The 22,740-nt window shown below is 42.5% G+C and overlaps 1 protein-coding gene across 1 annotated transcript in view; it reads left to right on the plus strand.

Annotated features, from left to right (window-relative positions):
• TSR1 (TSR1 ribosome maturation factor) overlaps nucleotides 1–22,740 on the plus strand; it is a 140,270-nt gene that overhangs the window by 70,985 nt on the left and 46,545 nt on the right. The window contains exons 9-10 of the mRNA XM_069226156.1: nucleotides 1,722–1,884; nucleotides 2,016–2,126. Coding sequence (XP_069082257.1) covers nucleotides 1,722–1,884; nucleotides 2,016–2,126 — 274 coding nt within the window. The remainder of the gene's footprint in view (nucleotides 1–1,721; nucleotides 1,885–2,015; nucleotides 2,127–22,740) is intronic.

A 22,740-nucleotide genomic window follows, 5' to 3' on the forward strand; every position in this document is an offset into this window, starting at 1 on the left:
ACAAGAACCTTTTATACAAATACATAAAAATAAGGTCGTCCTACGACCTAATCCAAAATTTTTACCAAAAGTTATTTCACCGTTCCATCTAAATCAAACGGTAGAACTACCAGTATTTTTCCCACAGCCAGATTCTGTGGCTGAAAGAGCACTACATACATTAGATGTCAAAAGAGCATTAATGTACTACATTGACAGAACAAAGAACATCAGAAAGACTAAACAGCTATTTATTGCATTCCAAAAACCTCATGCAGGTAACCCAATATCAAAACAAGGTATAGCCAGATGGATAGTTAAATGCATCCAAATCTGCTACCTTAAAGCAAAAAGACAACTGCCCATTACTCCCAGGGCACATTCAACAAGGAAAAAAGGTGCTTCAATGGCCTTTTTAGGAAACATCCCAATGCATGAAATATGTAAGGCAGCCACATGGTCTACGCCTCACACATTCACCAAACACTACTGTATAGATGTGCTATCCGCACAACAAGCTACAGTAGGTCAAGCTGTATTAAGAACTCTATTTCAGACAACTTCTACTCCTACAGGCTAAACCACCGCTTATGGGGAAATAACTGCTTACTAGTCTATGCAGAACATGTGTATCTACAGCGACAGATGCCATCGAACTGAAAATGTCACTTACCCAGTGTACATCTGTTCGTGGCATCAGTCGCTGAGATTCACATGTGCCCACCCACCTCCCCGGAAGCCTGTAGCAGTTCAGAAGTTACCTTCAATTTTGTACATTTGTATATATATTATTTAAACCTTTAATAGGTACATACTTACACATTTCATTGCGCGGGCACTATTACTATAGTACAACTCCTACCTCACCCTCTGCGGGGAAAACAATCGAAGATGGAGTCGACGCCCATGCGCAATGAGCACAGAAGGAGGAGTCACTCGGTCCCGTGACTCGAAAACACTTCTTCGAAGAAAAACAACTTGTAACACTCCGACCCAACACCAGATGGCGAGCTATTGCAGAACATGTGAATCTCAGCGACTGATGCCACGAACAGATGTACACTGGGTAAGTGACATTTTCATTCTTGCCTGTACGTGTGGTTCTCTAGTATTGCTATCTTTCATAAATTCACATACAACCCATCCTCCTCCCCATAGAGGCTACCCTTTATGTCTTCTCCTTCTTTATCTCACTTGTGCTAGAAAATTGAGAGACTGGAGTCTCTGTGGTGAATGTGCTAAGGGTACCGATGCTTATTGGCTATACTTTGGGTCATTTCTAATAACACTTATAAGCGGTTAAAGTGAATGTCTTTTTCATTAACTTCAATGTAAAAATTTTGAATTACTGCTTTCTACATACTGTGGTACTCCCAATTCGACGACAGGGAATGATTCAAGCATGTGATTCTATGAAAGAGACCAATACTGAAGAACCACAGTTACAGGTAAGTAACTTATTTTCTTTTTGTGAATACCTCTCAAGATGTAATTTGGCACAAAGTAGACAACATTGTGAAGTGCAAAAATCATAAACTTTGCCCAGTACAATACTACAGAGAAAATACCTCTTACACCTTCCCCCAGTTGTGAGTCTAACATAAGCTTTTTCTCTTTCAATTTTTCTTGGGTTTTGCCCTTGCATATTTCACCAATATGCAATGATGTCACTGGCAGGATTTTGGTTTCCGCTGTAGATGATCCACATTTCTGAACATTACTTTGTTTTATCTCTTTTGCAGGTACCAGAAGTACCGGGGGCTGAAAAGTTTCCGTACCTCTCCATGGGACCCGAAGGAAAACCTCCCCAGAGATTATGCACGTATTTTCCAGTTCCATGACTTTTCCAGAACTAGGAAACGCATTTTCCAAGAGATTCAGGCAGAAGAAGCAGAAGGAGCGATGGTACATATGCTGCAGAATGAGGGATTGTTTTGTCATTCTAGGCCCATGTCACCTATTGTTTGTTTAGGCATTTGTGCAGGAGGTCTAGTTCATGTCTTATTTTAAACTTTTACTCTTCTTCATTTAATCAGGTGGGCTGGTATGTCACTGTTCACATCAACAGAGTCCCTAAATCTGTGTTTGACAGTTACCTGAATGGAAGCTCACTTATCATGTCTTCTCTGCTGCCTCATGAACAAAAGGTGAGATGTACAAGAGTTTGGATTTTTTTTAACCTTCCTTGTGACCCACACCTAATACTAGGAAAAAGGTTTCTTGCTTGTAAATATGTTCTCCTGCTTTGGTATCTTTAATAGATCCACTGATGGAGAAATACATGTTTAAGTCTAAGGCTTTAATTCCGATATGTAAAACCAAGCTATTGCATTCCATTGTTGTTGTTTTGTGACTGTTAATCCTCTGCAACCTTATGAAACCTAAGTGGAACATGTTATAAATTGGGTTACTGGTTGACTGAGGTGTGAGCCCCCGTCAAGCAGCAACCACCATTCTCCTGGTAGCTTGGCACAGAACAGTCAGTCTCAACTTAGAGGCAATGTGTAAAGTGTTTGTGTAACACTTCAAACAGTAAAACCGTGAAAAAACACACAAAAGGTTCTCACACCAGGTTAGAAAAATAGAGCCAAATTTTATAAATAAAACAAGACCAAGTCTATAAAAATACAATTGGTTGGACTGGAGTTCTTAAATTTTAAAAGGTTTTTGTTTTCCGAAAAACGCGTCATAAGGTGTCAAATGCCAACTGTGGAGATCTGGTTGTTCTAGACTAGGACAGAGTCAACAGTTCAGACCAACTGCAGTGGAGGTTGGGCCCACTCACAGAAACCCAGTTGGGGTTTGAGGAGCTTTGTGGGAGTTCACGTCGAAGTTGCGTCGGTTCCGAGATGTGGCGAGGCTGCAGTGCAAGGTCCTGTTGTGTTCCCCTCTGTATGAAAGTGCCACTGTTTTCATGGGTAATCTCACCTTCCCCCCGACCACACACACACACACACACACACACACACTTTTTGCATAGAGTTGAGGCCGACTTTGATTGAAAGTGTGCTGGGATCCAGCTAACCAGGCCCTAGCACAGTGTTCTTTCTCAAAATCTGTACCTTAGTTCCACAATTGGCACACCCCTGGCACTCAGTTAAGTCCCTTTTAAAGGGTACCCATGGTTCCAAGGGCCCTGTGGCCAGGGAAGGTCCCCAAGGGCTGCAGCATGTATTATGCCACCCTAGGGGACCCTCACCAAGCACATGTGCACTGCCTTTGCAGCTTGTGTGTTGGTGGGGATAAAAAGGCAAAGTCGACATGGTACTCCTCTCATGGTACCATGCCCACAAACCACTGCCTGTGGCATAAGTAAAACACCCCTCTAGCAGGCCGTCATTACGAACTCCACAGCCCCATAGTGGCTTCACTGAATACTGGGATGTTTGATCTCAAACGTCTCAGCACAATAAAGCCCCACTGATGCCAGTGTGGGATTTAATGAAAAATGCACACAGAGGGCATCTTGGAGATGCCCCCTGTATGTTAGCCAAACTGCTAGTGTAGAACTGACCGGTCTGTGCCAGTCTGCCATTTTCAGATAAGTTTCTGACCACATGGGGTGAGAGCTTTTGTGCTCTCGGTGGTCAGAAACAAAGCCTGTCCTGGGTGGAGGCGCTTCACACCTTCCCCCTGCAGGAACAAAGGCTCAAGCTTAGAATTACAGTGATCCAGGACACTCCAGCTAGTGGAGTTGCCCGCCCCCTGGACAAAGCCTCACTTTTGGCAGCAAGTCCGGCAGGAAAATTAGGGAAAACAGGGAGGAGTCACCACCCCTAAGGTGTCCAGAGCTGAGATGAACCCCTCTCTGCAGAATCCTCCATCTTGGTTTGGAGGGCAGGGACCAATAGGGTTAGGGTTTTGCCCCCTCCCCAAAGGGAATGGGCACAAGGAGGGTGTAGCCACCCTCAGGGACAGTAGCCATTGGCTACTGCCCTCTGACCCATGTAATGCCCCTAAATCCAGGATTTAAGGGCCTCCCTGAAACCCAGCTCACCAGATTCTTGGCGACCTGACGAGAAGAAGAATGACTGCATGCACCTCGTCAGGGGTAGTAAGCGCTATATAAATACGATTACAATACAATACAATGTCTGGAACCCCCAGCAGAGAAGAAGGAAGACGATAACTGCTTTGGCCCCAGCCCTACCGGCCTGTCTCATGCCTCAAAGAACCTGCAAAAGAACAGCGACGCATCCAGCGGGACCACCAACCTCTGACAAGCTCCAAAGGACTGCACTGCACGTGAAAGAACTCCTGTGGACAGCGGCCCTGTCCAAGAAGAAACAACAACTAAGGACTCCAACCTCACTCCGAATGTGTGAGTCCTAACCACTCTGTACCTGATGCCCATAGCCCGTATCCAGGTGGCCCAACTAGCTAGAGAGGATCCCCTGGCAATTCCGAGCAAGTGCCCATCCTGGGGTTGACCTCTCCACCCCTTTCACGACAACTCCTGCAGAGGGAATCCCGAGGGCCCCCCCTGACCACGAGCTCTGGACGAAGATATCAGACGCCTAAAGTCACACTGCACCCACAGCCCCCAGGCCTTGGAAAACCCGACCTCCAGGGCAGCAACGCTCAGCAGGCAGCCCTCCTCCCTGTCCAGCCTGTGGTTTGCCTGGGACGACCCCCTGGACTTCGCCTGCAGCCTCTGAGTGACCCCCGGGGTCCCCTCAGCGAATCATTGGAGAGCCGACATCTTGTTTGCACCCTGCGCCGCTGAGGGTGTATGTTTGGTGCCTACTGGTGCCCCCCCCAGAAAGACCCCCCCCCCCCCCCCCCCCCCCCACTCAGGAGAAGCTAAGGAAGGTGTGGAGAAACGAAACGAGGACAGGAGAGGCGCTAAGGATCAGAGGTTTAGAGAAACAAGAGGGTAGAAGTGACCCGTCACCCCATGTGCCCCCCTAATAATGCTCTGTATGAACAATCCCTAGAGAGTAGAAAGGGGGTAAGGCGGAGTTGACAACAAAGTGAGTAAAGTGAGAAGTGAAGAATTCAAGCAAGCCAGACTTTGGCAACCAGCACTCAAGCAACCTCTACAGTGCCCCCTATAATACGGGGGGAGTTTTGGTAAACAGCAGTAAGTGCTAGCAGTCTGCCGGCTTGGTCCAGAGCCGTACACATAACAGTTGGGTCCGTGAGTAACCGTACCAAGATCAAAATTAGGTCAGAACGGGAGAGGCAAATAAATACAAGAATAAACAAGAGAAGAGGGATACAGGCGGGCAGACAGTAAAAAAAAAAGTTAAAGCAAATGCCAAAAGGGACAATGTAACCTTAATATCACCAATTACAAGAATGTTTGACAAATTTCTGAAAGTACCAGAAAAATGTGACTTTTTAAAGGACCCTGTGGAAATAATTTTTTCTACCCCAAAGGTCAATATTTACTCACAGCCCCAATCCCACCAATAAGATCTAGCCCTGCACAAATGAATGAACAAAGATGCGATGCAAGAGAGAAAGGGCAGGGAAACAGTTCAAAAACTGGCTTTAATAATCAAGGAGACAAGATCAAAGAGGGTAACAGTGACAGTGTGATCCTGGGGTGAGGCTCAGGGAGTGACACAGATCTCTTATCAGTAATGCCAGAGTCACCGCTACAGCCAAATAATAAAAGTGAGAATAAAACACCTTGGTTGAATAATGGACAACCTATGCCCCTAGAAATCACTGTGAAGATTATAGGGAATAAGGCAGATGAAATAAAACCTCCATCTGTAAAAACAGATGAGATGGACAAAATGCAGAGAGTGGAAAGATGAATGGTGGGGTAACAGCCCAGTAAGTAAAAAGATTGAATCACCCCAAAATAACTTGCCAGCAAAACGAATACCGCAGGTGAAACAGGCCACACAATACATCCGGGAAGATATAATAGATAAACAAAATGAAAATGGACCGGCATCAAAAATAGTGAATGGGTGGGATGTTATATTTAAAACATCACAACTGACTCTGGAGGCACTAACCTACCAATCAAACAAAATGGATGTCCAGGTAGACCTACTGAACATAATGGCAATCTCGATGGCAGGTATTGATGAGAAACTTGCAGACATAAAGGCTCTGATTACAAGGGCACAACCCTTGGCAGCAACAGCTAATATTGAGTGCGCATGTGCCCCAGTACTGGATAGATTAAAACAAATCCCGGAAGTACTAAGTACTATTATTAAGGATATAAAATCAAACAAGACTGTAGTAAATAGGAAAACACAGGAGATACGGAACAAGTGCTGGAGCCCTACGAGGGAGGTACAAAAAGACTGTGAAGATTATGAAATAAAAGATGAGGATAAGGAAACAGCAAGAGATGATAGAACAAAGGGCTCCGGAAATGTTAACAAAGGCTCAAATTATAGGAATAATGCTCTCACTGAGAGTGTTATGTGTGATGTTAAATCAGAAGTTCAAGAAAACTCTAATATTCCAGAAGGGCTAAAATTAAAGGGAGCCACAGAACGGGGTATGACAAAGAAATCAGTGGAAAATACTCTGTTCAGTGTATGACAGCTCTAGATTTGCTGAGCTCCTTTGTTGCTTGTTCCTGGGTTTACAGAGTGGAAAAAGTGGTGAGAGGTCACCCACAAAGGTGCAACTGGAGACAGAATGTATAAAACCCTTTCCAATATTTCAAAAGCAGGAGAGGAACGACGACGATAACACTGCAAAATCTGTAATTGTAAAATCGACTGAAGGAACATATTGGGCAGAGAATCTAATGAAGGAAAATCAGTCCCCAACAGTTACAAATTTAGCAAAGGACAGAATCCTTGGGAAAAAATAACAAAGGTGGATCAACAGCAAAATAAACAAAATAGAATTGATGAGGAAACTCCAGGCTCCAAACAGAAGCCTAGTGACCAAAGAAGGCAGCAAGTTGAAGCCCCCCTCAGTGTAGGATCCTCAGTGAACATAGAGAATAATTGTCAGTACCACCAGTCAAAGAGCTATGGGAAAAACAAGGAAAGGAGGATGGAAATAGCGGACACAGAGGATTGTGTAACAGACCTACAGACTGGAATTGGGTAAAATATTAGGTGCTGATTTCTAGTACATGATGAGGAAGGATTATGAAGAAGTAGGCAAGAATGGGCAAGAGATAACATCAATAGGAAGGGATGTTTGGAACTGTCGTATCGAATGTCCACCTGTATTGAGCAAAATAATTTTCACCCCTGTATATAAATCTCGTGGCTCACATGACATCTTAAATCGGGGGAACATTTTAAACCCATTACATACAATTCCATCACTGTCAGAACTTATCTCCAACAACATAGTGTCAATTGAGTTTCTGAGTCATGTGGAGGGAAGGGCACAGGAAGCAACCATGGTCTCCTTTCAAAATAACATATTAGCACAATTGGTAATGAGGGAAAAAGCTATATTGGCTGCTTGGGGGATTCAATTAACATCACCCCCTCAAGATTTGTACCCAGAACCGTTTGTGTTGCCAAATGCAAAATAAACATGATCTCACATGAGAAGGGGGTTCAGTTATACTCAGTTCTTCGATCCGAAAGAGGAAGGTCAGAAAGGGTGAAGAAGATACAGTATCCCTCAGTACCAGAAATGAAGGCGAGGGCTAGACAACTAAATGTAGGTTCCTGTACAGAGGTGCTACACAGGAAAGGTAGGACTTGACCAGCGGAGGGTAACACTGTTAATAGACAGCCTGACGTACTAACCATTAGTTCTTGGAATATTAATGGAGCATGTACAAAGTCACAGAAAAAAGATTTACTCGCTTTGCTAAAAGGGAGCCAAATAATATGCCTCCAGGAAACATGGGCGATGGAAGCCTTCGATATAGTACGGTACTCCGGATATTAAGAAAAATATGGTAGGTTGTTGGACAGCGGAGAAAACGGGAGCTCAGAGACCAAATCAGCAAACAGTACAGTGCATATAAATCATTACAGCGGTGTTCTCATAAGGGGAACACCCTTCCCCTCTCCTCTGAAGAAACCAAGTTAATCAGGAAAAGAACGCATAATATGAGGCACACGCTAAAGTAAATTAGTACAAGTCTTCAATAAGTAGTACGAAAGTTCGTATAAAATATGTAAGTCAATAAAGATGAAATGTTCAAGTTCAAAGCTCAAATCATAAACACAATCTTTTTCTTGTAGCAAGGTGAAATCAAGTGACGTAGTTCTTCTGTATATTTCAACCAATTAGGAATTTATTGGTTTCAAACAAGACCTTATATTTCCATAAATGAAGGGATGAATTTCAAATATACCCCAGCCAACACGTGTTTCGTCTAGGGATATTACATTCCGGCAGTTAAAACAAAAAACCAAGGGCAGCCAAAAGGGGTTTTAGCAATTTTTATTGCTGTAGCATTACAAATCGAAGCAGATAAAGTACCCATAGGAAATAATAGTATTGTGGTGATAAAATGTAATAATGGATGGAGGATATTAACATGTCGTTATATTTAATAAATGTGTGTATTCCGCCGAATGCAAAAGTAATGTGTTCAATAGTATTCGACCTAATCAAGGTGATAATGGCCTGTCAGAAGGACCCAAATGCACCAGATATAACAGTAACTTGGGATCATTTGGTCAATCCCCCCAATCAAATAGGGATCCCAAGAGAAGATTATATGACAAAAATGCAATCATATTAGTAAAGGACATGGAGGCCTTAGGGCTGAGAATGTTAAATGGGAGGTTTCAATCAGACAGTCCACCGGGGTGGACTTATCATTCGCACACTACATGCTCCATAATTGACTACACAATGGTAACACGAACCCTCTGGGATAGAGTAAAATCTTTTACTTTGAATAAAACCCAGAGTAGCGACCACTGGAAGCAAAGTATTGTGCTTTCAGTGCAAGGTACAACAGTATAGACAGGCCCCCTTGCTGTTTGGGGAAGACACTACAATTAACAACTGCAAGCTAATATGGTCCAGTAATTTGGATGTCCCAAGAAAGAAGCTAGCTGAAAGATTAGTAAAGGTAAGTATAGCGGGAAGCCAAGGTAATAAAGTAAAACAATAGGAGGTTTTCGTTTGTAAAATAATTGAGGTAGGAGTAGTACAGTGGGCCTATAAATGGCCTCGGAAAAGGTGGATGCAGGAAATTAGGGGTAAGATAAAACTCTCTATTTCTACTCAGAAGTTACGGAAAAAGCGAAAGAGCTGTACAAGGATATTAGGAAAGATCCACAAAATAGACACCTAAGGTACACCCTAGCCAAATTAAATAGGGCCCCGCACAAACAGGTCTGGGAAGAAAAAATGGAGGCTAATGACAACTTTTAAACCAAAATGCTATATTTATCAAAACAAAAGAATGCAAGGCAGTTCTGGAAAGTTGTAAATGGGATAAACAGCTCAGAAAGCCCAGTAGTTAACTCCAGTATTCCAGAACAGACATGGGCAGAATTTATAAAAAAACTTATCAGCAAGTAGGCCTCAGGGTGGCGAGCCTAAAATCAAGAATATCACGAAGGGGGCTATAGGTACAGATACACCTGTCATAGAGAGTTTTCCAGAGAATCAGATAAGGGATACAGTATTAAGCTCCAGGAAAGATGCTGCCTCGCGTCCAAATGGGATTCTCCAATCCTTGTATTCATCAAATATAATCTATGGGGCCCTATACTGACGACAGTTTAGAACTGTGTGATACAGCGGCAGATAGTGCCAGATTCATGGCGGGGGTCCATAATAAACCAGATACATATGAAAGGGAATAAAAACGTACCTGAAAACTATTGGCTGATTACGATCCAAGACATAGAAGCAAAGTATTTCGCGAGGTTATTACTGGATGAATTGAGAGATGGAAAGATAATCCCATTAAATCAAACAGGTTTTACACAAGGAGTAGGATCAGAAGCTAATATTTTAACACTGTCCCTATTAATGGATAAACATATTCTTAAGAAGCAGCAATTGCACCTCACTTTTATTGATTTTGAAATGAGCTTTTGATTCAGTGAATCGGAACATACTGTGGAAAAAACTTACGCTATTGGGCATTCCAGATGGCCTTCTCAAGACTATTCAGCTTTTGTATACTGATACATGGGTAAGGATACAAATAGGGGACGGATCAACCCTGTCAAGGAAAATATACACCTTTCAGGGATTAAAACAAGGCTGTGTTTTGGCATACTATTTATGTAATCTGTTTTTAGCTGATTTGTCATATGAACTAGAAGCAGTAAATTCTCACTCCCCAAGATTAGGCCCAATGAATATATCAAATCTCTTATATGTAGATGATGTTGTTTTTATAAGTCCAACACAGATTGGATTACATAGATTAATGGGAAGATTAGCAGACAATACGAAGGATAATGATCTAACAGTAAATCTAAAAAAGACTAAAGTAATGGAATGTAGTAGGAAAGTAAGTAAGAAGCATAAATGGTCCCTGAGTGAAGAACAGGATGAGCAAGTTCAATCTTACCGTTATCTGGGAGTGCTGTTTGATGCATGGGGAAGTTTTACCCAACATAAGGATGAACTAAGATGGAAGGGTTTAACATTGTGGCTAGCTTTTCAAACCTTAAAAAGAACCTTAAATGGCCCTAGTATTCTACCCTTATTAAAGGTAATATCAGCCAAATTGGCACCCAGCATACCTAATGGCAGTGTGGCACTGCACGGCCGTGACGCTGCATGTCTAAACGCAAGTATAGTAAAAACATATAGGCAGCTATTTTGCCTACCGCCAAACTCATCGCCTGCACAAATGTGTTTGGAGTTTAGGTTAATAAATCAGATAATAGCTAGGAAAGGCACCTATGTGAAGAGCTGGTATCATATCAAAGCAGACAACAGGAATGGCCTATGCCAGGTGCTGTGGAAAGAATTTAAGAATAATAGCGGATCACCTGCCTCACTTTATTTGGACCGGGCAATAAAGGACTTAGAGTTGCATGAAAGCTGGGGAAGTGATTTATCTATAGGAAGCTTTAAAAGAGTACTAAATAATAGAATGAAGAGGATATCTATGTTGGAAGACAAAGAAACATTATCAAAAAGATCACATGCTTGCAGAGTGCTAAATAGTTACAAATTCCTTCGACACCATCTGTATTTTGAACAGGCTGGTCCCAGGTTTAAAAATGGGATTCTTGCAAATCAGTTTAGGGAAGCTACCGGGTGACAATGGTGATTACTCAAGAAGGAGGCAGAGTTCGAATGAGAGCTGTAAGCTTTGCAAATCTGGAAAGAGGACTCTGATACATCTCCTATGTTTGTGCTGTTTTTAATCAATGCGGCATACGGACCTGCAGACAAGCAGCAATAGCTTGTTTAAACCCACATGATCCCATCCTGAACTCCTGTATGGTGAAATTTCTAAAGCAGGCAGAGAAAAAAAGAATAACGGCAACACCAGGAGAGAGAATAAGATACTGCAAAAATCTGACTTACCCCGGCACAGATCAAGCGGAACACGGAGGTCATGTTTTAATTCTACTTTTATATGTCTTGTAGTTGAAGTCTAATATTTACGTATTTATGTGGTGATATTAAGATTTTTTTTTATGATTGTAATGGTTTTTACTAACTATACAATAAAGATTAATTTATTCATTCATTCATAGATTTAGTTTTTAGTTTCTAAAAAGTAATCCCAACTTTTAGTAAGATAATGAGCAGCTCAGAGGAAATGGTTGTGGAACTCAACCTCACCCCTTACCTCCATCTAGGGATAGCAGAGTTAAAATCCCTCTGTAAGCTGAAAAAGATTAGAACAGGTTCCAACCCTACCAAGGTCAAGCTCCAGGAGCTCTTGGCAGAGCATACAAGGGACCACTCTGCTGAGGAGAAAGAACTCCACTCAGACAGGAAAGATGTTAGCAATGAGGAGAATGGCCTCCCCCCTCCTCACCTAAATAGGGAGACTAGGGTTCTAGGATCCCGGTCTCCAAGGATAGTACTCACAGGATCTGGATCTTCCACAGGAGAGTCCAGCTCTTCTGGGAACATTGAGGGCAGCCTCAATGAAGAGGACATCTTTTTAGCAAGGATGGCCAAAAGATTGGCTTTGGAGCAACAACTCCTAGCCATAGCAAAGGAGAGAGCAGAAATGGGCTTAGCACCCATTAATGGTGGCAGCAATATAAATGGGGTCAGAGAGAATACTGATATCCTAAAAATCCCCAAAGAGATTGTCTCAAAATATGAAGAAGGTGATGATATCACCAAATGGTTCACAGCCTTTGAGAGGGCTTGTGCAACCAGAAAGTTGAACAGATCTCTCTGGGGAGCTCTTCTTTGGGAACTGTTTACTGGTAAGTGTAGGGATAGACTCCCCACACTCATTGGTGCAGATGCTGAATCCTATGACCAGAAGAAGGCTTCCCTGATTGAGGGCTTTGGATTCATCACAGAGGAATATAGAATTTCAGGGGGCACACAAAACCTCAAGCCAGTCCTGGGTTGATTTTGTAGACTACTCAGTGAAAACACTAGATAGTTGGATAACTGGCAGTGGAGTGCATGACTATGATGGCCTTTATAATTTGTTTATGAAGGAACACCTGTTAAGTAACTGCTACAATAACAAGTTGCATCAACATCTGGTAGACCTAGGTCCAATTTCTCTCCAAGAATTGGGAAAGAAGGCAGACCATTGGGTCAAGACTAGGGTGACCAAGACTTCCAATGGGGGTGAACAAAAGAAAAGAGTCACAAAGCCTCCCCAGGGGAAGGGTGGTGAGACACCAAAGGACAAAAACAAAGAGTCTTTACAAGGGCCCCAAAAACCTGCTCAGGAGGGTGGGCCCGAGCGTCTGCACAGTGCACAAATGGGTATAAGAGTAAAAGCTTTGATCCCAAGAAGGCCTGGTGTCACAACTGTAAACAGCATAAACACCAAACTGGAGACATGGCCTGTCCCAGTTAGTACTGGAATAAGCAGTCTCCAGGTGGGATCACTGCCATACCCAGAGCAAATCACAGTCCACACTGAAGCTACTCCGGTCTCTGAGAATGGGATGGATGAAGCCACACTGGCTGCCTGGCCGCTTAACACGCAAAAATACAAGCAGCAGCTCTTAATACATGGGACAAAAGTAGAAGCCCTGAGGGATACAGGTGCCTGTGTCACCATGGTGACAGAGAAACTTAGTTCCCTAGGACAGTATTTGGCTGGACAAACATATCCAGTTACCAATGCTGACAATGTGACTAAAGTCCATCCCATGGCTATGGTGACTTTAGAATGGGGAGGGGTTACTGGCCTGAAACAGGTAGTGGTCTCTTCTGCAATAACAGTAAAAAGCTTGCTAGGGAATGATCTGGAGACTTCAGCTTGGGCTGAGGTAGAACTCAAAACGCTTGCAACCATTCTGGGAATCCCTGAACTGGTGTGTGTGAAAACTAGAGCACAAAGCAAAGCAAAGGGTGAAAAAGAAGTGTTGGAGCCTGGAATAATGGCCTAGCCTTCCAAGAGAAAAGGTAAGAGGACTGGAGGAACCAGCCTCTGAACAGCACAAGAAACAATACCTCTCTTCTCAGGAAGATGTCTCATCCCCTGAGGGAACTGAGTCCATGGAGCTGGAGCCTTATCAGGTAGAGCTGTTGGGCCCATGGGGGCCCTTAAGGGAACAGCTGTGCCAGCGACAAAAGACTTGCCCCCATCTTGAAGGCCTGAGGCAGCAAGCTGCTGCACAGGAGACAGGAAATGTCAGTGGCCACCACAGGGTCTATTGGGAAGATGGACTCCTTTACACTGAGGCCATAGACCCCAAACCTGGTGCCACTAGGAGAGTAGTAGTGCCTCAAGGGTTTAGAGAGTTTATCCTAACATTGGCGCATGACATCCCCCCCCCAGCTGGGCATTTGGGACAGACCAAAACGTGGATCAGACTTGTCAGCCACTTTTATTGGCCCAACATGTCACAAAAGGTGAAGGCGTTTTTCAGCTTCTGTGTCACCTGTGGTGCGGGTTCCCTTTGAAAGTGTTGATGTGGACATTGTGGGTCCTCTTGAGCCACCCACAGCCTCAGGGAACCAGTACATACTGGTAGTATTAGATCATCCTACCAGATACCCTGAAGGAATTCTCCTTAGGTCTACTACAGCTCCTGCAGTAGCCAAGGCCCTGAGTTTACCAGAGTGAGTTTTCCTAAGGAGGTGGTTTCTGACACAGGTACAAACTTCATGGTAGCTTACCTAAAACACATGTGGAATGAGTTGGGGTGACTTACAAATTCACCACACCATACCATCCACAAACCAATAGACTTGTTGAGAGATCCAACAAGACATTGAAGGGCATGATTATGGGGCTCCCTGAAAAACTCAAAAGGAGATGGAATGTCCGCCTACCGTGCCTGCTTTTCGCCTATCTCACTTTGATATATTATATACAGAGCCAGCTTCCTACACCATCGATAAGAGCTTGTGAGGTGAAGGCCTGAGTTGGGGATGTATTGCATAGCTGCGGCAATACGCCGATTCTGAGGAGCTGCAAAGCTGTGCTGTGGAGTTCAGTGTCATCATTGAGGCTGCTGTGTACAAGAGATATGAGGGCCTACGCCAAGGATGCATCACTCAGCAGCGATTCTGATGGTGATGCAGGTTGTGGCGGCAGTGTGGGTCTTTGCGACTGGTCCAATCCACACAGCAGTGGAGATGCTTCAGTTCTGCATGGGGTTGCGCCAGGCAGCAGGGGAGATGCGTCGGTTCTGCTGGATCCACAGAGACTGACAAAACACCTTAAACCCACTTTCAAGGGTCAGGACTGGGATGGCATGGTGGACTTTCATAGATGGTGGAGTCTAGGTGCAGATGCAAGGATGTTGGAAGACTGTTATGTCCCTGAGGATTCAGATTAGGAGGCCAGCCCTGGGAGTCACTCTGTGTTCAATTGTTGCGGGTCCAGTTCTTTTCTCCCTAGCAAGACTGCTGCAGGTCAGGTCAGCAAAGCAGGATTCCAGCAGAGTGCAGTCCATCAGAGTGGCAGTCCTTCAGCAGCACAACAGTTCTTTTCCCTGGGAGAGTATCCACAGGTGTAGAAGTGTCCTGAAGTGATGGTGTCTGAGGTCCTTCTTTCATACACAGTTGTTGCTTTGAAGTGGGGAGTAGCTTCTAGAGGCGTGCCTTTGAAGTGCACAGATGCCCTGCCTTCCCTGCCCTAGCTCCAGACTAACTACAGGGTTTTGCAGCCCTTTATGTGGAGACAGGTCACCGCATATTCAGGTGTAAGTGAGGATAGACCTGACTCCTCCCTCTGATCCTACCATTGATGGCCCAACCAGTCACACCTAGATTCCCATTATGTGTGGTTGTCTAGGAAGAATACATAAGGTCCAACTGCACCTAGTCATGTGACCAAAGGTAGGCTCCAGACACCCAATGTCTAAGGCAAGAAAATTCCAACTTTCTAAAAGTGACATTTTCAGAATTGTAATTTAAAGTCTGACTTCATCATAAGTTAGGATTTTAAATTAGGATTCCAGAGACACCAAACATGAACTAGTGATCCCTTCCTATTTGGAAATGACACTTAAAATGTAATAAAGCAACTCCAATTTTATCCTGTAGGAGAGATAGGTTTTGCAGTAGTGAAAAATGAATTTGATTTTTTCACTTCTAGGACATGTACAAATATACTGCACCTTGCCCTTGGGGCTGCCTGGGGCCAACTTTAAGAGTGGCTTGTATGAATTAAAAAAGAAGGTTTTGGCCTGGCAAATGTTTTATTTTACCAGGTCGGCATGGCAGGTAAATCTGTATGCACAGGCTCTGTAATGGCAGGCCTGAGACATGTTTGAAGGGCTACTTAAGTGGATGGCACAATCAGTGCTGCAGTCCCACTTGTAGCATTTATTTAATTGACCCTAGGCATGTGTAGTGCACTTTACTAGGGGCTTATAAGTAAATTAAATATACCAATTGGGAATAAGCCAACGTTACCATGTTTTGAGCAGAAAGCACAAGCACTTTAGGACTGGGTAGCAAATATTCTCAGATATGCATATATTCTCTTATTAGTGACTGAGGCTGTGAAATCTCGAAGCCCATTGGCTAATTGATATGTCCACATTGCAGATCTCATTCTTTGATAAAGCATTGTTGGTCTGTGAGAAGCATCAACTTGTTACAGGTGCACTGCAAGTTTTTGGCCCTGTGCAATATTTTCTTTTTGCATTGTCTTCATGCAGTAATACAAGTTTGCCTGTACGGCGCTCTCCAGCCCGGCAATTGTGTTGCTGGGCTGGAGAGATCCCTGTGCGCATGTGTGTTTGGCCGGCCCATGATGACCGGCCAAACATACAGCACTTCACCCCTGTGACCCCGTCCCTTGTTTATTATCGTTTTCTTTGAAAGGTTTTGCAGCTGCCGGCAGGGATAGGCTGTGACCCTCCTCCGCCCTAATGGAAGAGCCACTCCTGATCCTTACCTTTGTTAAAAGTGTTACCAAGTATGAGCCTACTTCAGCAAAGTTGAGGAATTCAGAGATGGACGATTTCAAGGAGTATTCCTGAGTGCTGTTGGTCACAAAAAGGGAGGAGAGTGTTTTTGTATGCACCCATGGTCAGTAGTTTGCTTACATATCTGCCTGTCTCATTGGCTAGTACACTTTTAATTGTGCCTCGAACCCACGTGGAACATGTGGTTTTCACTCTGCTCTTTTAACATGGCCAGATGAAAACCGTTGCACAAGAAGCCATCTCAATCGGTCACACCAAAGTTTTCCATAAAAGGCAAATAACCGTCCCCTGCTGCTGCTTATAGTTTGACAATGACATCTTCTTGTCAGGGGCATTAATATGTTCATCATTAAAACTACTAATACTTACCATGAAGGAGTGCAAGCATGTGAAAAGCGTTCAGATTGGCCGTTTAAGTTGGATGTAATACTCAAAGGATCATTAGGTAGTGTTGTGGTGCTTAATGGTGTGGAGTGGGAAACAGCCTTTATCACGAAGGCTTTATAACGAAAATGCCTTTACAACAAAAGACTTTTAGAACAAAATATTTTACGATTATGCATTAACAACGGATGCCTTTTACAACGAAAATTGTGGGTAATGTAATTATATTGCAGGTAAGTAAACAACTTGTAAGTGTATTTGTGTATTTTAAAAAATATATTTGTGAAAAGTTTTAAAAATATATGTGTGTGTGTGTGTGTGTGTGTATATGATATTTTTAAGGTGGGTATGGGTTTTTGGGTGGTAAAGGATTTTTTAGGGTTTAGGGTGAGGTATAGATTTTTGAGTGCTAAGGGGATTTTTAGGGTGTAGGGCAGGTATAGGTTTTTGGGTGCTAAGGGACAATGTATGGTTTAGGGACGGTGTATGTTTTTAGGTGGTAAGGGGATTTTTAGGTTTTGGGATGGGTTTAGGTTTTAGGGTGGGAAGGGAATTTTTAGGTTTTAAGGTGGGAAGGTTACTTTTTTAGATTTTGGGATGGGTATAGGTTTTAGGGTAGGAAGGGGATTTTTCGGTTTTAGGGTGGGTCTAGGTTTTTGGGTGGTAAGGGATTTTTTAGGGCTTGGGGTGGGTATGGGTTTTTGGGTGGTATGGGGATTTTTAGGATTTAGGGTGGTCTTGGCTTTTTGTGGATGGTAAAGGAATTTTGCGGTCGGAAATGTTTTTTATTTTTTGGGTTCAGTGGGTTATTAGTTAAAAGATGTGTATGTATATATTTTTATAAATGGGTATGTGTGTGTGTATATATATATATATGTATATATATATCTCTTTACAACGGATGCCTTTCCACAAAAAAATGTAAGTATTTTACAAGTACATAAAAACCCATTTTTTATATATATATAATATATATTTGTGTGTGTGTGTGTGCGCGCATATATATGTGTGTGTGTGTGTGTGTATATGTATATAAATTCCAAATAATATATATATAAATATAGGGTTTATACTTGTTAAATACTTATATTGCGTGGTAAAGGCTTTAGTTTAAAAGGCATTTTCGTTGTAAAGAATCTCGTTGTAAAAGCCTTTAGTTGTAAAGGCATTTTAATTACAGCGCTTGCGTTCTAAAGCCATTCATGCTAATGACATTTGGTATTCCCTCATACATCCGTGTGGAGTACCCTCTCTGCCCAGCTTTTAAAACCCCATAAACCAAACAAGCAAGGTACCTAAAACATGTAGGTTTAAAACTGGATAGAACAATCGACTGGTTCATGACTCCGTTTTCTCCTCTAAAGTAGTCTTGCCGATTTGTAATCACCTCCAGCACCCTCAGCCCCTTAGCTGAGCTAAATCATTGCCTCACCCCATGGAAAGCACGAACCAGAGCAAGCTCATCAGTGTCAATTCTGCTCCCTTCACCCGCTAGGCCACACCGCTTCCCTGTTCTTTTTAAATAATCAGTACTTGGTTGCTACAAATTTGTTTTTAATACTACCACTACAGAGGTCATAATTCAGAAGCATTAGAAATATACAAAAGGAAGAGGAGTACGTAGGTATACAGTTTGCGATGGCAACTGTGGTTGTCATTATAACCATTATTTTGAAGAATTTTTTTTTTGATCACTTACAATCTTGGCCTTTTGAATTAAACTGACTGAAGCTTTCCGAAGAAACCGCTGCCTGTAAATTTAGAAAGGTGTGTTTATATTAATTGGTGAGGAAAGTGAAATATAGGCTGTTCTCAATGTGCCATTTTTCTGTACAAGCTTCTCCCAGACATTTTGGAAAGAGATAGAGCAAAAACTACCGTCCTCACGCTGCTACATTTTTCAGGAAGACTGAGTTGAGGCAGACAGACTGCACTTTTTTTTGCTTGCTATAAATCCTTCTAGTCCCCTTATGGATTCATTGACTGTTTACTAATTGTAATTTTTAATCTGAGTACAAAAATTGGCTGTGAAAAGCTCAACATGTTTGCTTGGACAGACATTTTTATGCTTCAGGAACTGGGTAGAAATTGTCAGATCTAATACAGTTAAGAAGCACACTATCCACACCTGGAGGAATTTGTGCACAACTCAGACTGAAAAACATCTTCATTGTTGGGGGGTGGGGGCTGACGGTGGTAGGTGGCACATTGCAGCTAGGCTTGTCATAAATCAGTATTTTAGGTTTGTAAGTTGCATGAAAGGACCTCTTTGTATAGGATCAACCCCGCCGCCATATGCTTGCCAGCTCTGCTCTGCATACAGTATCTTTCTGCTGGTAAGAGACTGCACACCAAGTATGCCCTGCTGGTCATGCAAGCATGGGACCTTGGCACAAGGACTTTTTACTGAAGAGCCTGTTCCATGTGAAGTATCAACTGGGCATGGGTGCAACAATGTGTATTACTATTAGAACTGGAAAATCGCAGAGAAAGCAGTATGTTATTTTAACAGAGAAACAATTTTATGTTATGAAAAAATATTTATTGCAATTTGCCAGTCATTAATAAATGAATTAATGAATGTACTCATAACCTGCATGTGTACTGTTGGGCATATTGGTGCTCGGATGGGAGATCAGAAACTGTGCTGTGCTAGCAAACAAAAAATGTTCACTGCTTTCCTAAACTATGATGATCTGTGAAGACAGTTTCAGAGTTCAGAAGTAAGGAATAAGACTGAGCATTTGACGATTTGGGTGCATCTGAATTTGGGTAATGCCAGGAGTATTTTAGAGGCCGAGTGCTGCAACTGAGATGGCAGGGTTAAGGCTCATAGGATTCAGCTTCTGTGAAGAAGGACGGGCTAGCTTGCTGAATGCAACAATAAATTAGACGGAGAATGGTGAACTCAACTCGCTTTTCACTTTAAGGAGCTTCAAACGCATGAAAAAGTCATACCAGTTGAGGGCCAACCAAGACTTGTGGATACGTTTTGAACTCCCCGTAGTTTGCTAGTCAGGGTACCAAGAGGTCCTAGTTAGATAGCATTGGTTTATCGCAGACTGGATGAAATATTAATGCTGATCAATGTCTGATGGTGCTCAGCAGAAATCAAAGGAAGTTTCGTTTTGGAAGATGGGCATGAAAAACTAGGAGAGAGCAGTGTTCATTTGCGTGCAGTTAGAATCAGACCTTTGACAAAGGTTCTTTACAATCTCCAGTGTAGGAAATTGGGGATAACTGACGATGCCTAGGCATATTTAAGAGTGGCATGAGAAGAAATGAGTGCACCACCACATGGCTACCCCCAGAAGCATAAAAAATATGGGGTTCCCGGATCTTGAGATGTAGAATGCATGTGAGTTCTACGTAAACACTCCCAGGGTTAGGGAAAGTATGTAAGGTTAACTTTTAAGCAGTAATAATAGTAAATACAAAGTAAAAGTATTGTGTGGTTGATATGATGTTTTGTTGCTTAACTATAGAATTAATAAAGAAACATAAAAATAGCATGAACAATGGAATTATGTGTGTTGGTTAGGTCAAGACGGACTGGTGCAGCAGAGTCAATAGTCCAGTGTGAGCCCAATATTTCCCAGGGACCTTAACCACCATGTACGACGACAGGGTCTGAACCCTACCTACATGCGCTGGAGGGCCAGAAACTCTGATGCTTCAAGATTGTTGAGAAACTACTTGAAAACTCATTGTAATGCATGTTTTGCAGTGGCTGAATGGAGGGTAATGTGTCAGAAGTTAATGCGGTTCCTAGCAAATATTTATAAGTGTATCAGCCATACGCAACAAAACCTTATAATCGGTGTACAATGTTTGGATAGTTGCTAAAAATCTAGAATATATTTTAGATTTCTCAAGTTTTGCCCAAAGTGTTTTTAGGCTGACTAAATCAGATGCAGATTTAACATACACATACATCATTTATGGGTGATACGTCTTCGACAGGGCCTTTTGCAGTAGTATAATTAGCACCATGCATGCAGTTGTGGGTGGTTCAATGCTGTTCCCTAAATACTATTTGGTAACAAGTGCAAAGCATTGATATTACCCTGTAATTATGGTGGTCAACTTTTTTACACCTTTCTTAAATAAGAGGGCTAAGAAGATATTTCTCCAGCTCTTTGGGAATATTATTTCCAATATTCCTTCCTTCCTGACAGATTAGATCTAGTGTTGCTCTCCACCACTTTGCATTCATCGTGTTAGAACAGTGCTCGATCGACCAGCCATCTGGACCTGAAGATTTTGAGATTGTCACACATATAACTAATTTTTCAGGGCTTTGTCGAATGAATTCTCTCCCTTCAATTAACACAATGTGGGCCTGGTTATGACCTTGGTGGATGGGATAATCCGTCACAATTGTGATGGATATCCCGTCCGCCGTATTACAAGTTCCATTATATCCTATGGAACTTGTAAAACGGCGCGCAGGATATCCGTCACGTTTGTGATGGAGTATCCCATCCACCAAGGTCGTAATCAAGCCCAATGTGTTTTGGGCATCAGATGTACTATATGCAAACAGCTGATCCAAGTAAAAATCCCAGCCCAGGAGGTGATGGAGTTAGGAATAATTGATGGGTTGAAATTGATCCTGTTAAAGTCCTTCCTGTCAAGTAGCCAAACATTCTCATGTCATTCTCTTTCAATACTACTACTGTTCCTTATTATTGTTTACAGCAACTTGTCTTCCTTTTCCCCTTTACAGAAATGTTTGAGCTTTTTTGAGGTCCTCCTGTTTTTGGAAAGATGTCACCTTTTGGAATAACATTTGGTGGCCTCGGCTCCTCGATTCCGCTCCTCTTCCATTCTCAAAAATAGGAAATCTAGGGATCATATTTGACGCACAGTTATCGTTTGTGGAACAAATCAGCAAAATAACATTTTCAACCGTTTTTCATCATAAAAACACTAAGGAAGGTGTTACTCTTTATTCCACATGATCTACAAAAATCAATGATCTTTTCCTGGTTTTATCCCAGGTTGACTTTAGCAAAGCCGTTTACTTAGGATCTCTTAACAAGCTTCAAATGCTGCAGAATTCAGCTTGCCGCCTGCTCAAGAAGATCCTTAAATTCAAGTCTGTGTCAGCTGCTCTGGCGGAGCTCCACTGGCACCCTGTCCGATAAAGGATTGCATTCAGCGCATTATGCCTGGCACATAAAGGGTTGCATGGATCGGACCCCAATTTTTAATAAATAAACTCCCTTGGTACTCTCCAAAAAGACCACTGAGATCCGCTACCACTAGATCCATTACTGTCTCAAGAATAAAGAAAGTGACATGGGGTGGTCGCAGTTTTGTGCACTCGTGCATGCTGTGGAATGCCCTGCTCTCTTCCCTTAAAAATGAGGACATTTATCTTTGCTTTCGAAAGCAATTAAAACCTGGTAGTTATCATCGCTCATTTAGTTATTACCCTATTGAATTCATTAATATGGGTTTGAGGGGACGGACATGGAACCATGCCAGCGCCAAGATGTGCGCTTTAGAAAAGGTAAATCAAATCGAAATCACATAGCTAATCTTCGAGCGATCTTTGGCTTTCCTTTTGGTTTCAATAGTTGGATCGGTCTTGCCATGCAAATTTTACTACACATCTTACTTAGTTTTGTTTGAGCCTTGCTGTCAAATCAGCTATTTCTGTTGTGGTTACATATGGATTTCATATTTTGATTGGAGTGATGCAGTTAATAATTCATATTTTTTAACTAATGCCGCTGTGTCACCCTTGTTAATTCCATAATAAAATATTATCTTGCTTCATTCATAATTTCTCATTGAGTTCACTTAATCACACCAGGTTTGTTTCCCTTCATGTGGGTTTACTAATAATAAAACTCATTTTTAGGGGGTCGAGAGCGAACAAGTGCTACCTTTACTTGTCATTTTTGGGCACATTGATTGCTCGCAACCTTTTTTATGAACC

Source organism: Pleurodeles waltl, chromosome 3_1 (genome assembly GCF_031143425.1).
Source record: "Pleurodeles waltl isolate 20211129_DDA chromosome 3_1, aPleWal1.hap1.20221129, whole genome shotgun sequence".
NCBI classification, from domain to species: Eukaryota; Metazoa; Chordata; class Amphibia; order Caudata; family Salamandridae; genus Pleurodeles; species Pleurodeles waltl.